The sequence below is a fragment of the Salvia hispanica genome, chromosome 4 (assembly GCF_023119035.1).
Source record: "Salvia hispanica cultivar TCC Black 2014 chromosome 4, UniMelb_Shisp_WGS_1.0, whole genome shotgun sequence".
Classification (NCBI taxonomy): domain Eukaryota; kingdom Viridiplantae; phylum Streptophyta; class Magnoliopsida; order Lamiales; family Lamiaceae; genus Salvia; species Salvia hispanica.
The window spans coordinates 45,714,092-45,730,676 of NC_062968.1; the positions used below are offsets into that span (position 1 = coordinate 45,714,092).

At 40.0% G+C, this 16,585-nt stretch overlaps 2 protein-coding genes across 2 annotated transcripts; both read left to right on the plus strand.

Moving 5' to 3' along the window:
• The first annotated feature begins 462 nt into the window (after positions 1-462).
• Positions 463-3,076, plus strand: LOC125222592. Its single transcript, XM_048125296.1, has 2 exons — positions 463-1,658; positions 1,881-3,076. The coding sequence occupies exon 2, from the start codon at positions 2,436-2,438 to the stop codon at positions 2,937-2,939; it is 504 nt and encodes a 167-aa protein (XP_047981253.1). The 5' UTR covers positions 463-1,658; positions 1,881-2,435; the 3' UTR covers positions 2,940-3,076.
• A 640-nt stretch (positions 3,077-3,716) lies between these two features.
• On the plus strand, positions 3,717-9,614 carry LOC125221200. The gene is made up of 2 exons (XM_048123325.1): positions 3,717-3,800; positions 9,165-9,614. Exons 1-2 carry the CDS (start codon positions 3,717-3,719, stop codon positions 9,612-9,614), a joined length of 534 nt encoding a protein of 177 aa, XP_047979282.1.
• Positions 9,615-16,585: the final 6,971 nt, after the last annotated feature.

Sequence of the window (16,585 nt, forward strand, 5' to 3'; positions counted from 1 at the left end):
TAAGTTCAGAGAAGTTCCATTATCTTTAAAATAATTACTTGAGCATTTAATATGGATTCTTGGAAAATCCCTTCTTAAATCTTTTCTTTGAATTTTTCTTAAGGCCGCCCATAGCGTCGCGGGGCGACGCCGGTCGGCTTTCGCGTCCCCAACTACATCTTTTCCCATCTTCGGAAACTTAGTAAATTATTCGGCAATTTATTAATTGAGCTCCAACTCAAATCCTTAAATAAATTCCAACCCCTCGTAATTAAATCTCGGCTCAACAATTAAAATCTCTGATCATTTATTCCATTCACAAAATTGGTCCATTCCTTTAATTAACCAAATGGGACTTAGCCCAATTTCTATTTAATTCACAGGCCCAGCTCTATATTATTTACTCCCTTCTGGCCCAAATAAAATGAAAAAGGACCCAAGCCAAGCAATTAAAGTGGCCCAATTCTAACTCCACCGAACTCCCCCATCGGTCAACTCTTCATCCCCAAATCCCTTCTTCACAGAAAACCCAAATTCAAACATATAGCAATGCCTCCTTCTCTCTCTCTCTCTCTCTCGGCGGCGATCCAGCCGCCTCCGCCTCTTCCTCGCGGCCTCTCTAGCGAATCGCCGCTCCTCTGCGTCACCGGAGCGTCGCCGGCTCTGCCTCCTCTTCGATCCCTCCTAAGTCAAAATCCCTAAGTTGAAGGGCAGCAGCCGCGTCTTTCTTCTCCGGCGAAAACTGCCGCTATCTCAACGGTTTTCAGAGTTCCACTGGCGTGCTGGCTCTTCGCGCCGTGAGCAGTAGCTCCTCCCGCCGCTGTCCCTCGTCGTACGCCGCTGCTCTGCACCGAGCTCTCCTTCCGGCAAGCAGCGCTCTCCACGGCTCTCTCTCGATCTTTCCTCGACGGCGTCGACACCAGCCGCCGTCTCATTCTGCTGTTCCGGCAGCGCCTCCGTTCCTGCCAGGTCTCCCGGAGCTCGTTGCTGCCCGTACGTCGCCGATCAGCTCCGCCTAACCAAAGCTAAGCCCTTCTCCCCTAACCCCTTTTCTTGTTCTGTTAAGTATTTACATTCCTTGGGGCAGTGGCTATGAGAAGATTCTTCTTGACTATTGGTGTTGTTTAAGCTTTGATATTGTGGGGATTGATTATTGTATCTATTCATTAGAATTCATGGTAGAAGCAATTTATTGTGGTTCTGGGCAAAAATTATGCTAAGTCTTGTGGTAAATCCTATGATTCAATGTCCTTGCATACTCATCCTACTTACTGATCTTAGAATGGCACTTACTTTACTAAGTCCTTGGACTATTCTGTGGCTGGTCTACATGATGGAATGGAGAGGGTGTTGAGGGGATTACCTAGCCTTGATGATTCCTCTCAGATGGGGACCGATGTCCTGCCTCAAAACTCCTCCTCGCTCCTCCTCCACTCCTTCCTTGCTATGCTCCTTGAGTTATTTGGTGAAATTTATGGTGTAGAAAATGAGGGGAGGAGAAAGGGAGATGAGGCTGCTTATATAGGCCTCTCGTGTTGGAAACTTGGGGACAAAGACTCCCATATTTGGCTGCCAGCTCCATCTCTTTCTTGGCATCATATTTCTTTACTTAATTGAGCAAGTCTTGGGGGCAAAGACTCCTATTTTTGGGGCTTCCAGCTTATCTCTTTTCAGCCTTGGTACAATGTTTCTTTACTAAATTTGTTAAAGTCTTGGAAAGGTATCTTTGATGAGATCATGGCCCTTTTTATTTTGTTTTCTCCTTCGCTCTTGGCAGGATGATGATGTAGTGAACATTCTATCACAGCTTGGCATCTTCCATTTTTGACAAATTCATAATCTTTGAATTTTGTGTAGCTTACTTTTAATACCCTTTTTCTTGTCTCGGATCTTTCTTGCAGATACATGGCTGTCATTTCGATTCTTGTGGGGTTTAAATCGAGAAGAAAGAGAAGAGAGGAGGGATGATATATCTTACTACTAATTCTAGCTATTAATCAAGTCTTAGAGCTTCAAAACTTTAGAGTAGTAAGCTGTAGCTTCAAATTCTTGTAATAAGGAAGGCCCACAGTAAAATCATACTTTACACATGGACATTTTCACATAATATGAATCTTTTTTCGTTTTTCCTCTTCCAATAATTGTAGTTTACAAACTTAAATTTCCTTGCATCTTAATTTCAATCGTCTTTTCGTCCATATTTTTTTTATATTCTAAAACTAGCGCACGAAAACTCGGGGTGTTACAAAACCAATTCGGCCGCCAGAACGTCGATGACAGAGTTTTATATGGTGTGATGCGCAAGGCGCGGAAGAAGGCTACACTTGGGATTCTGGACAACCTACCAATGCCACCTGATAGCTACCCACTCAGCTAGGAATTTGTCCATCTGCCACATACCAGAAGCCTTCGTGCGTAACAACATCATTGTGACTGAAGCAGATGACCTATCCCCAATGTACATGGTCGACTCTCCTGTCTTATTTGATGTCCCTTTTTTCGTCCGCACCAACATCGTGTACTATCGGGAAGGAGTCCCTCAATTCTACCCAATGGGAGAAGTCCCTGGTGGGAGGGCACAACAAGGCCAAGAGGGGCAAGTTGGGCAGAACGAACAAGCACAAGGACAGAGGCAAGCCAATCTGGAGAGGGTAGTAGCTGAGTTAGCAGAGGAGAACAGGCAATCGCGGGCAGAAATGGCAAGACGGACAAACTTGATGGAAAGTGTGCTCAAGGAGCTAGCAAGAGGAAGGGAGAGTATCGAAGCTAGACCGAGTGGCCATGGAGGCCAGGATAGTGAACCCACTGAACCAGAGAAGGCGGAAAGTGATGGACCGGAGGAGTCAGAAGGAAACCAAACAGAACCTGCTGAGGAGGAACCCGAGGAATCACCTGCACAGAGCCCTGCCCCAAGAAGGAGCAGGAGGAACGTTCGACAAGGCACCCCGCCAAGCAGTTAGTTTACTTTTTAAATTTCCAGTTAGTTTTTTCTTTCTTTCTTTTGTTTTTGCTTTATTTTTGTGTTTGTCGTAGGTAGACTTATATATGTGTAGTTTATGTGTGCAGACCTTGTTCACAACATTTAGCATTTTGAAGAATTACATAGCAATTGTATAAGTTCTATATTTTGATTAGAAATATAAAGTTAATATAAATGCATAACATTGTGACAATTTTGGGATAAGCCCTATCGGGGACCACACCCGATAGGGACGCCTCGCGGGAAAGAGACAAAGTCCCCACTCTCTCCACGTGCCAATGGAACTCGGAGGGGTGTGGTTGGACCCGTGTCTCGGTGGTCCGTTGGATTGGGTAAAGGGTTCGTATCAAGGGTTTGAGTATCAACCGTAGCCGACATCGGACATGTTGGCTTGCTTAAGATTGAAGTTTGGGAGTTGTCCCACTAAGTCAAGGGTCCTTGGATGCCTTGAGGATACAACCATCTCCCTCGGCGTATACACGGCCATGTGAAAGGGGCACGTGTAAGACGATACCTTAGCCCAAGGTCGCTCAAATTCTTCCATCTATGCGCCACAGCGGAAGTTAAGGATCACATTTTGGATCCCATGTCAAGTGTTCTTGTACCAACCGCAGCCAACATCGGATATGTATGGCTAGCTTAAGATAGTAGTTAGGGCGTAGTTTTCACTACCATGGGACCTGTCCATGGCTTTTGCGAACCAAGACCGTGATGTTTGGTCTTGTTATTTTTAGAGTAGTAGTTAGTAGAATCGACCATGGGCCATTCCATGGCGATCCCGCACCAAGCTTTCGAGCTTCGATGCACGCATCACTTCTCCCTCCAAGGGCTCGTCCCTCATGTACTTTCTTCGCATTCTAATTTAAATTATTGAAACACCCAAAAAAAAAGAAGGAAGTGACTAGGGGCAGTTGGATTTCTCATGCCTCGCTTTACCACACAAAGTTAGGAAGTTTAGTACTCCCTCTGTCCCGGCTAAGATGACACATTCCTTAGCCGGCACGGGATTTTAGGAGTTATTAGTTAAAGTGTTTAATTGGAGAGAGAAAAAGTGGGTATAAGTATTAAAGTAGAGAGATAAAGAAAGATGGATATTTTAATAAGAGTGAGAAAAGGTGGTTGAGTGTATTAATTGGAGAGAGAAAGTTTCCAAAAAAGGAAATGTGTCATCTTAAGCAGGACAGAGGGAGTAACATTCATCGGAGGTCGAGCTAGTGGCTCATAGCCTAGATTGTGAAGTAATGGCTCCTTTTGTATCCTGCTTAACAATCTTTCCAAGTCAATCACTAATACGCCATTAAAGTCAGATGTGTTTGTAGATACGAAGGTGTTCCAGAAGATAAGAATGATAACAGTCTATAGTGTGTTTTGAATGATAATAAGGTAGATCTTTATTCTACCAAACAACTATGCTTTTATTGTAAACTAAATTGAACAAATTTTTAATGTCTTTTATGTCACAGGGGATCCATTCAAGTTCAGGTACTCATAAACTTATTTCATGAAGTTTTTGGCATCCTTCTGTCTCTGAAACACTTTTATTTTGAGCTGTTAACATTGGAATCACCTATTGAAAACAATTCTGCATTCGACATTTTGAAGAATTATATATCAATTGTATAAGTTCTATATTTTGACTAGAAATATAAAGTTAATATAAATGCATAACATTGTGACAATTTTTAAGTCCTAAATAACAAAACCCCTACAAAAGTTCAATTCACAAGTTTCAAGAATCCTCCTATCGATACAAGAAGGAAGTGACTAGGGGCAATTGGATTTCTCATACCTCGCTTTACCACAAAGTTAGGAAGTTTAGTAACATTCAACGGAGGTCGAGCTAGTGGCTCATAGCCTAGATTGTGAAGTAATGGCTCCTTTTGTATCCTGCTTAACAATCTTTCCAAGTCAATCACTAATCCGCCATTAAAGTCAGATGTGTTTGTAGATACGAAGGTGTTCCAGAAGATAAGAATGATAACAGTCTATAGTGTGTTTTGAATGATAATAAGGTAGATCTTTATTCTACCAAACAACTATGCTTTTATTGTAAACTAAATTGAACAAATTTTTAATGTCTTTTATGTCACAGGGGATCCATTCAAGTTCAGGTACTCATAAACTTATTTCATGAAGTTTTTGGCATCCTTCTGTCTCTGAAACACTTTTATTTTGAGCTGTTAACATTGGAATCACCTATTGAAAACAATTCTGCATTCGACATTTTGAAGAATTATATATCAATTGTATAAGTTCTATATTTTGACTAGAAATATAAAGTTAAAGTCAGACGTGTTTGTAGATACGAAGATGTTCCAGAAGATAAGAATGATAACAGTCTAGAGTGTGTTTTGCATGATAATAAGGTATGATCTTTATTCTTCCAAACAACTATGCTTTTATTGTAAACTAAATTGAACAAATTTTTAATGTCTTTTGTGTTACAGGGGACCCATTCAAGTTCAGGTACTCATCTACTTATTTCATGAATTTTTTGGCATCCTTCTGTCTCTGAAACACTTTTATTTTGAGTTGTTAACCTTGGAATCACCTATTGAAAACAATTATGCATTCGACATTTTGAAGAATTATATAGCAATTGTATAAGTTCTATATTTTGACTAGAAAATAAAGTTAATATAAATGCATAACATTGTGACAATTTTGGGATAAGCCCTCAAAAACAAAACCCCTACAAAAGTTCAATTCACAAGTTTCAAGAATCCTATCTATACAAGAAGAAAGTAACTAGGGGCATTTGGATTTCTCATGCCTCGCTTTACCACACAAAGTTAGGAAGTTTAGTAAAATTCACTGAAAGTCGAGCTAGTGGCTCATAGCCCAAATCTCTTGTAGTAGTCGGTTAGCACTAAAAAATATCCACATATTCATCTAATAATTTGTCAAGATCAAATCATGTATGGAGCTTATAACAAGAGTTAGTCATCCATCAATTTTACATTGTTTATACATGTTTTATACATTTAGCAAATGTATAATTTAATAGATTTTGCTTATATCATAATAATTCACTTTTTCTTTTTGTTCTATGTTTTTCATTATTACTTATCGTTGATGTATTAAGTGTCATAATTTAAAGAATTGTCCATTTTTTAAAGAGGTAAACATTTTGTAGTTTTATTATATGACATTTTTATTAATTACTTTTCAATAATAAAGATATAGGCAAATTGTTGTTTGCTGAAGAAAAATCGCACCCGAAAACAAGTGAAATTTATAAATAGATTCTTTATTTTGACTATGAGAGAATTGCCTTAAGTGTGACGCCCTGGAATTTCGTGTAATTAATTAGTGTAATTAATTTTCCGTGTACTCGTACATTCTTCGTTGTATTTTCGACTTTTGATAACCTAAGTATTTTCATTGGAAGAAATAAAGTGCAAGGAAATTTACATTTCAAGGATAAAAGCAAAGGCTATACTTTTATTAGATAAATACTTGGAAGAATTAATCACAAGTAGTACATGTTTACATAAGAAGATTTCTACAACCATATTTTCTAACCTACTCTAAAGAAACAAAAAGGCTACAATTAGACAAGGGAAGTTCAAAGCCACATTCTACAAGTACAAGACTAGGGAATGGCTTTTAGCCACTTTGAGTAAACAACAAATAGAGATGATGTGAGCAAAAGTCTTCCTCTGGCCTTCTCGAAAACTCCAGCCGCCACACTACAAATTTCCAGCCCTTGTACTTGAAATGCTAGCACCAAAAAGGGTATTATAAAAAGAACACATAAGTAAAGGAGACGGAGAAGCAAGCCCAAATAAGAAAGATAAGGGAGTAGGCTGAATGAGACAGCCAAAGAGCTGCCAACTAAGCTATGAGATCAGCCCAAATTGTCTCCATTCCAACTTTCACCAAAGAGGGAATCAAAACAAGGAAACATAGTGAGGAGAGCTCACTGTACAAGCTCAAAGATAAGCAAGAAAATCAGATTCTCCCCTCAAATATGGAGGAATGGATCGGACCAAAGATCTATTCCATGAGACTTTCACCAATAGAACATAGGAGCCCTTTTCAAGCTCAAAAGTAAAGGAACACTTAAGTCAAATTAAGCAAAGCCACTGCCATGGAACTGTCATCACAAGAAGCCAATAATTTTGGTTATAAAAACCCACCATCAACTCCCCCACTCCACACATACATTCTGTCGAGATTCACGGGAAGCTCGACAGAGTGCAACGGAGTGAGGAGCGAGGTGGCGCAAGGGGAAGGCAGTTCGACGGACAGCAAGAATCACCAAAGCTGAGGGATAAATTACTCAAGGGAGAGTGAGGCCAAGCGAGTAATCGAGTTGAGAAATAAGCATATCAGGTGGGCTTTCTTTTAATATCCAGCACTGTAGCGTGGATATAAAGCAAATACTTGTGAAAATATGAAATATGAATTTTTCTCAAAATGGAGCTGTGATTCTTTTAAAGATGTTGTCATGCCATAAAATGTTTGTTGTTGAGGTTTGTCTGTTGGGGCTATTTGCCTTGGGTTTTGGCGACGCCAAAGCTATGTAACGAATTCGGTTCCCAATGGGACGCAAATCCTGTTCGGAATAATGTGCGCGAGGGTTGTGAGCCATCCTAGGTTGGTCGGCTATGGTGTCCGCCGAAGGTGGCCACCTTCACGGTACACGATTCTCAGATATGGTATGAGTTTTGAAGAACTTAGACTGATCAGTCGGACTTTTAAGATGACAAAGAATTTAGTATCCTCGGGCCTTTTAAGAAAAAGCTCTGTGTGATACTGTTGATGGATTACAACTATATATTGTATGTTTTGCTTTTCGGCATGTGTCCACTGAGTACTCATGTACTCAGCCCTGCATGTATTTATAAATGTGCAGGTTGAACGTCAAGAGGATGGAGAAATGATCGGAGTCGATGATATGAAATAATCAAGTGGATCTTCCCACGATTCGTGTCTTCATACACGAAGTCGTTTAGTAAGGACTTATTCTGCTGCTCTTTTGTGAAGTGAGAAGTTGTAGAATCTCACCATCGAACTCTGATTCATTGATGTGATGTTTGTACTATTACTAAGACCATGTAATGGCATGCTTGACTTCTTTTCTATGATATTTATTGATTTAGCCTTTGTGCAAATTCTTAAGTTCTTTCCCTTTTCTTTTCCCAGTTTCTTTAATCCCCCTTATTAGTCGCGGTTTACCCTCTTTCGCTATCCTTAGCAAAATGCGGTCGTGACATTAATAATTAAAAAAAAAAAGCCAATACTTCTCTTGTTTATTGTAAGACTTGTGTTATGCATTCATCGTCACGACGACGATGTACTAAGAAGAGGTCGCGAATAGAAGATCTTCTTGCCATGCGTCGTGTGTGAATCTTCATGTCATAACCCTTGTTAGTTATGGATATAACGGAGAAGATAAATATTATATTTGTCAAAACACCTACAACTGCAGTTGACGCTATAAAGGTTACTGTACAATCTCAAAATATTTAATTAGGAGCATGTACATTCTTGTGCATACTCGGAGTCCGGTTAACATTTTCGGTTCAACTTCAAGTAACGGGAGTAACATTTTCGGTTCAACTTCAAGTACATTCTTGTGCATACTCGGAGCATCCACTAACACTATTGACAAACTTGTATTTTAGTGTCGTGATTGGTGTGTTGATATGCTTAATTGTTGAGTTTTTATGCTCAAAATGGTTATTTCCAGCCAATTACTATATGTTTTGGAGTTCACGTGTTTGTTGAGTGTTTTAGGCAAACTATGCAAAAAATGGGGCGAAACAGGGTCTACCCGACCGGGTAAGGTTATGTGCAGAAATGACACCCGGTCGGGTGGCATTTAGATGCCTTGGAGAGTCCAGAGAGCTCGGAAGAAGACCCACCCGGCAGGGTGATTTTCTAGTACAACAACTATACCCGGTCGGGTGGAGTAATTAAGCCTTGGCGAGTCCAGAGAGTGCCGAAGAAGTACCACCCGACCGGGTGGTTTTACAGTACAACAATTCCACCCGGCCGGGTACGTCATTCTAGCGATTTTTTTATTGCAAACGCGATTTTTGGAAGAGGGGAATAAGAAGGAAGGTCAACAGAAATCAAAGGCATCTTGGAGAAGACGGTGAATGCCAACAGAAAGGATTGGGCTTTGAAACTCGATGATACACTTTGGGCATATAGGACGGCTTATAAAACGTCGATCGGCATGTCACCTTATTAGTTGGTGTTTGGGAAATCTTGTCATCTTCCCGTGGAGCTTGAGCACAAATCATATTGGGCGGTGAAGCAGTTAAATGCCGACTACTATAAGGCCGGAAAGGAGAGGCAAGCTTATCTGAACTTGCTTGATGAATTTAGGAATGAGGCATTTGAGAACTCGGAAATTTACAAGGAGCGCCTCAAGACGTACCATGGCAAGATGATAGACAAGAGGGAGTTTTTCCCTGGAGATTTGGTGATACTGTTCAATGCACGTCTAAAACTCTTCCCCGGAAAGCTCAAGTCAAGGTGGTCCGGCCCTTTCAAAGTCAAGACGGTAATGAAGAATGGAGCTTTGGAGCTCGAAGCTGATGATGAGCGAGTGTTCACGGCCAATGGTCAGAATGTGAAGAAGTTCCACTCTATGGAGCAAAAGGAAGAGGTGTTCCGTCTCTCTTTGGAGGCGCAGTGATGCACTATGGAGATGTCGAGCTAACGATTTTAACCAAAAGTGCTTTAGGGGAAGCAACCCCTAGTAGGTAACTCTATCGCTTTTTGTGTGATTTTTCTTTAGATTTTAGGTGTGTTTGTTTTTCCTTCTTTCTTTTGGTTCTTGTATCTTTAGTCTCTTTGTTTTGTTTTCTTTCTCAAGTATCTCAGTGGAATGTGGACTTGGTTTTGCTTGGAAATTGACGCTTTGCAGGATTGGGTTGTAAACACTTGTTAAAAGGGAGTGTAGACTCGGAATAAGCATAAAAATCTGCCCAAAAGGCATCACCCGGCCGGGTGATTTTACCGCAAACAAAATACCAACCGGCCGGGTCATCCAAATAGTGAAGAAAAGTTCCAGAGAGGGGTCGAAAGGTTTCACCCGGCCGGGTGATTTATCAGTTCAACAACTCCACCCGGCCGGTCAGGTCCAAACAGCGTCGGGATTCCAGAGAGTACAAAATTTCTCTCACCCGACCGGGTGGATTATTAGTTGTGAAATACCACCCGGTCGGGTCCGTCGCCGCATGCCCTAGGTATAAAGCAGGTATATGCGTTTTTTTCACTCTCACCCGCCTCTCTCCCCCTACCCGATTTCTCACAAACACACACAAATTCACTCACGTCTCACACACCCACCACATATTCCACCCTCCTAGCTTCAATTCCATCTTGCTAGTGTGTTTGGATCCGATTAATTTGTGTATTTGGAGGAGTTTTACCAACAAACTCAAGAAGGAGCCCTAATTTTTTGAATTTTCTCTCACTAGAAGCAACAAAGGTATGTTCTTCACCTCTAATCCTCTCTACCCATGGATATGATGTGCAATGTGTGATGGGTATGAAGTTTATAGCCTTTACAAGTTGAATTGGTGAGAGTCTTGTGCTTAGTTTGTGAAATTGTATGGGTTTTGGTATGAATTGTGCTTATGGTGAAGTCATTAAGTATGCATTGTTGACTTGAGAGTATACATTGTCTTGCTTGAGTTGAAGTTTGAGGTTGGACGTGAACATTGTTCTATTCTTTAGTTGTGAGGATAATATTGTTGAATTTTTTGATTGAGCATTGACTACATGATAAGGGATGCAATTGATGATTTATGTGAGCATAGGGATTGAGTCTATCTCCCAAAATTGTTTAAGTTGTGTTTATGGATTTTAGAAATTGAGTCTATCTTTCTAATTTCTAGCTAGATTGCTTGTCTGCCCTAAATGTGGTGATTGGTATTGAGGATGTTAGGAATAGAGTCTATCTTCCGACATCTTTGTCTGTAACCTAAGTTTGGGGGAGTCACTAATATTTCTATCTCTAGGTACCTACTACTGATGGCACCGAGAACTCTCAAACCGCAGAAGGTGGGTGTCACCCTTCGAAAAGGGGAAAACAAGAAATGGGAGGCCTTGGCAGCTCTAGACAGCCTCCCATCCCGGTACCCAAATTGGGGAATTCTCCACGGGCTCGGAATCCAGCAATCATGGGATGTCCTTATCCAAGCTGGACACCTTGAACATTTGTTCTCCTTGAAGCTCGGGTCCTACAAGGCCCTCATGGTGGAGTTCTTCACTACCCTCACAGTGGAGTCCTCGGGGAAGAACATCAAGTCAATGTCCTTCCGCCTCGTTAACGAAGAACATACAATTTCTGTCGAAGAGTTCAATGAACTTTTCCAACTGATGGAAGAAGGCGAGGAAGGCATTCTAAAGGATCCCCAGCCTGAGGATTATAAGAGAAACGAGTTCTGGAGCTTGATCGGTAGCGAAGCGGTGTTCACCCCATCCAGAGCCAAGATTAACACAATCAGAAACCTTGTCCTTTGGTACATGGCAAAGGCCCTGGTTTACTTTCCTTTCGCGCACACAGAAGCAGGCAGCATCTCCACGGAAATACTATTTTTATTGTGGGGAATGCTCAAACGAAGGAGGATCAACATCGGCCATTATATAATCAAAAACCTGGAGAGGCAATCAAAGAAACAGGGTGGCAAGCTGTGTTGCGGCGGAATTGTGGCGGACTTAGCTTTCAAATATGGATTAAGCTTTGAGGGGAAAACCCCAGATCCCGGTCCCATGATATTGGACTGGGACACACTCAAGAGGTCTAGCATCATTTTGGTTGATAGACAGGGCACAGGGTACTTCAGAATAGACCCAAACACGTGCATTAGATTCCCCGACCCACAACTTTTCGCGATCAGCGGATGGGGCTACAAGACTAATTGGAAGATGAATAGTCCCGCTCACTTGGAGAAGATCGAGAATGACCCCCCTCAAGGGGAAGGAGCCGCAGATGCCGTGCCGATTTATGTCAGCACTGACTATCTTCCGCAACCAATTATCCCTGAGGAACCCATGCAGATAGAGACCACTCCAGCAGCTATGCACGAGGATGATGAAGAACCAGCCACGGAGTATGAAGAAGGCCAGAGCAGCCACCCCAAGAGGAGCCGACCACGAGGGAGGCCATCCAAGGACAGTTACTTGGCGGAGATTGTTGCGGGGGTTCAATCACTTCAGGTGAGCCGAGACCAGCAGGAGGCCCGGTGGATCCAGGCACAACAGTCGAATGCGAACGCCGAGGCATGGAGGTCCCAGTGCGACACTCGACTTGACAACTTTGGAACTCGGCTGGATCACTATGGAGAGCAGCTTCAGCAGCTACAGACTCGTTTCGATGCTAGTGATGCCAACCGCCAGGCCTTCTACCATGCTTACTACGCGAGGTTCCCACCGCCGGCCGAATAGAGGTATCTCAACCATCTACTTCTCTTCAAACTTATTCTGTCCTTTGTCTTGAATAAGTTTGGGGGGGTTTCTAACGTGGATTGGTTGCCCTCTTTCTCCACTTGCTAATGATGTGTACTTGTGTTCTTGAGACTATTTCTTTTTTGTGTTTTATTTGGTGTCATTTGGTGTAAGTCCCGCCTGTGGGACTCAAATTCGAATATGGATGAATGTAAGATAATTGATGCTAAGTACGGGGTTGATGGCTTATGATGATAATTGTTTTTGTCTTAAAAATTGTGGTTAGAATGGTTAGGGACTGCGTGATCATTTCATGATTTAATTGCGAGTGAAGTGCTTGTTTGCTTGGTCAATGCTAATCCCGGTGAGATTTGAGCCATACTTTGTTCATGTGTGATTTGATTGGGTACTTGCTTTTGTTTCTAGAACTTGCTCCTCGTCATGTCGAGTCTATATAATGGATGTGAACTTAAGGGATGAAGTTAGGCATTCTTTTATTATCCTCATACGCTTATAAAATCCCTAGTTAGCCTTCATAGCCAAAAATGTGTTTGATAGTTGAAAGGGAATGTTCGAAAAACCTATAAGAGGGGAGAAAAACACAATGTTACAAAGGATGGGAAGATATGTATATATATATATAAAAATATATATATATATATATATATATATATATATATATATTTGGAGGTATAAGCTAGACGAAGTCTAGAAGAAAAAAAAAAGAAGAGAAAAATATTGTAAATAAATAAAAAGTGTGATGGGGGCGTTGAATAAGGGTGTCTTGGAAGGAAGCTTGATAAAGCCAAGTATTGAGAATCATTTTGGGGAATGGTTGTTGTGGAGATGTGTGCTTCAATTATATTATTTAGTCACTATAGCCTAAATTCACCCTACCGTCCAAAGAGCCTACATTACAACCCAAATAAAGACCTTTCTGATCTTAGGTTCACTTTCACATCAGAACAGAGGAGACGTTTGACGTTGAGCAAGCCTATGGTAAGCATTACATGTTACTTGATTTGAGTGCTTATGGTACCTCTTATACACTTGAGTGAGAGAGAGAATAAAAGGGAGAAAATCACACGTCCTAAACCTTGTGAGAGCATTGATACAAGGTGATATACGAGACAGTAGCTTCAATTAATGTTTGGTTGATTCTTGTATGTATCCTACATTCGAACTTGTTTGAAAAATTTTCTGAAGCAAAACATCAATCCCACCTCTATGCATGAGTTTGTTCTTCATGATTTCTTATTCTTATTTGAGGACAAATAAGAGTCTAAGTTTGGGGGAGTTGACAAACTCGTATTTTAGTGTCGTGATTGGTGTGTTGATATGCTTAATTGTTGAGTTTTTATGCTCAAAATGGTTATTTCCAGCCAATTACTATATGTTTTGAAGTCACATGTTTGTTAAGTGTTTTTGGAAAAATAGGCAAAAAAAAATGGGGCGAAACAGGGTCTACCCGACCGGGTGAGGTTATGTGCAGAAATGACACCCGGCCGGGTGGTGTTTAGATGCCTTGGAGAGTCCAGAGAGCTCGGAAGAAGACCCGCCCGGCCGGGTGATTTTCTAGTACAACAACTATACTCGGCCGGGTGGAGTAATTAAGCCTTGGCGAGTCCGGAGAGTGCCGAAGAAGTCCCACCCGGCCGGGTGGTTTTACAGTACAACAATTCCACCCGGCCGGGTACGTCATTCTGGCGATTTTCTTATTGCAAACGTGATTTTTGGAAGAGGGGAATAAGAAGGAAGGTCTAGGGCAACTCTACTCATTCACTACTACCGTAAAACACACAACCCATCTCTCTCAAGCGCTCTTGGAAGAAAATTGAAGATTCAAGCTTCAATTCCTCCGCCAATTGTACTCCGTATCATGTTTTCCATTGTTTTCTTTAGTTTAGACTTGTTTTCTTCCATGAATATGAGTAGCTAAACTTCTTTTATGTAGAATTCTTGGTGAAGATGCATTGATTCATAGTTTTAATCCAATTGATTTCGTTTTATCTAGCTCTTGTGATTGTTTGGTTTATTCCTGTGCTTTTTCCTGTCAATTGCTTGATCACCAATTGGTAGCGTTAGGGTTCCTTAGAGTAATCGTGAGGTGAAATATTTAATCTTGAAAGAGGAATAATCCACACCTTTATGCAATAAAACTCGGGAGAGTTGAGATTCTGAGTGGGATCTTTAATCTAATCAATCTTTTGGGAGTTAAGTCTAAGAATTAGAAGGGGACTTCGATTGTTACACTTAATCTGCGGATTTCTCACCTTGGGAAATGGTTAAATTCATATATGTGATTGATTCAACAATTCTAGAGATTTTAAATGGTAATTTAATTTCAATTGGGTTAGGCTATGAGTTGTGCATCAGATCCTTGAATTCTGCATATTCCTCCGTCATTTTCTGCAGCTTGCTTAATTGCTTTCTTGTTTAAGTGCTTATTTTAATCTTTGATTTATATGCTTTTAGTAGTGTTTGTTTCAAACCCAAAACTTCGATCGTCTGGATAGTAGTTGAAATTTGTTCGTGGTACTTAGGTTTACACTAAATTGTCTCTGTGGGATACGATATACTCTTTCTTGCTGTTTGCTACGATAACCCCGTACACTTGCGGGTATTAATTGGGTAAAATAAAGTTGAGTTTAACTACTCTTCTCCTCATCGCTCTTACTTTACCAATTATGCATTAATTCTCATGTCGTCCTAAATGTCCTTATTTTTTTGGGACGGAGGGATTACGCGGTTTTAAAGTTTAATGTATTTTGAAATTTTATACTCCATCTGTTTCTTAAAAATAAAAACTTTGGAAATGTCACGCGTTTTAAAGCAAAATTAGTAAAATAAGAGAGATGGAGAGAAAAATTATGTAAAATAAGATAGAGGAAGATAAAAAGTAGTGGAATTAGTGTTAGTGGATTGTAGGGTCCATTTTCCTAATATGAAAAGTTTCTATTGCTAGGAAACATACCAAAAAGGAAAGAGTTCCTATTTTGAGGAAATAGAACGAGTATTAGATATTATAAATAAATAAATAAATAGTATATTTATAAGATTAAAATATTTATAGGATTTTATATTTTTATTTAGAATTCATATATATTCATAAGATGGTTTTAAAATTACAATAAAAAATGCATTAATATTTAGAAAATATAAATTAACATTCAAATTAATTTTATTGCAATGATTTTTTAGAAAATTAACATGTAAAGAGGAATTAAAAAAATATAAACTACTATTAAAATTTAAAATAAATATAATTAATATCATGTTAAGATTTGAAGAGAAGTAATTATAATACTCCCTCCGCCCCATAAAAATAAGAACATTTTCCTTTTTCGTCTGTTCCATAAAAATATTTCATTTTTATTTATGGAAAGTTCTCTCAATTTCATTCCTAATATACATTAATTTTTATTTTTACAATTTATACCACTAGGGGACCATTAAACACTAATAATAATATAGGTCTCACTATCCACTTACACTATTTTAACTATCATTCTCCTCATCTCTCTTAATTTACCATTAAGATTTTTAGTTGTGGGCCATATTTGGGCATGGCCTGAGCCGATCCTGGGCTTGGGCTTGGGCTTGGGCTTGGGCTTGGGCTTGGGTTGTACATTGGTATGGGCTAGGTTGACCTGGGTTGGGTTGGGTTTGGGTTCTGGTGATCCTAAAGGCCTAGGCAGATTCTATCAACTTTTTCAAGTCACCTCATTTACATTTCTTAAAATTCGTGTTAAGTCAAAATATAACTCTTATTCCGGGCAGGAGGAAGTATTATTTTTAATTCATCACATTTAATAAAAAAATTATAAAAGCTCAGCTCGACCCAATCCAATCTAGTCATTTGTCTGAACTGGGTCGAGAGTCTAACTGAGCCTGGCTCAAGCCAACCTATTTAAATGTAATATAAGTAACATAGTAAACATTTAAATCTCATAATAATTTTAAATGTTATTTTGTTACACATAGAATACGATACAATATACTTAGATCACAAGTATAAGTAATTTAGTACTCCTATCCGCCACTGATTTCATGGATTCATTTTCAATCTGTTTCAAGTTTCGCTGTCCAATCAGAAGTAGACGGCATTATGTTAAAAAACTTAGTTATATGGTTGCACTCATCCTTCAAAATTGTTTGATAAAATAAAAAATTGTCTGTGTCTACTTCAAAAATGCCATTTGAATAAGGTCG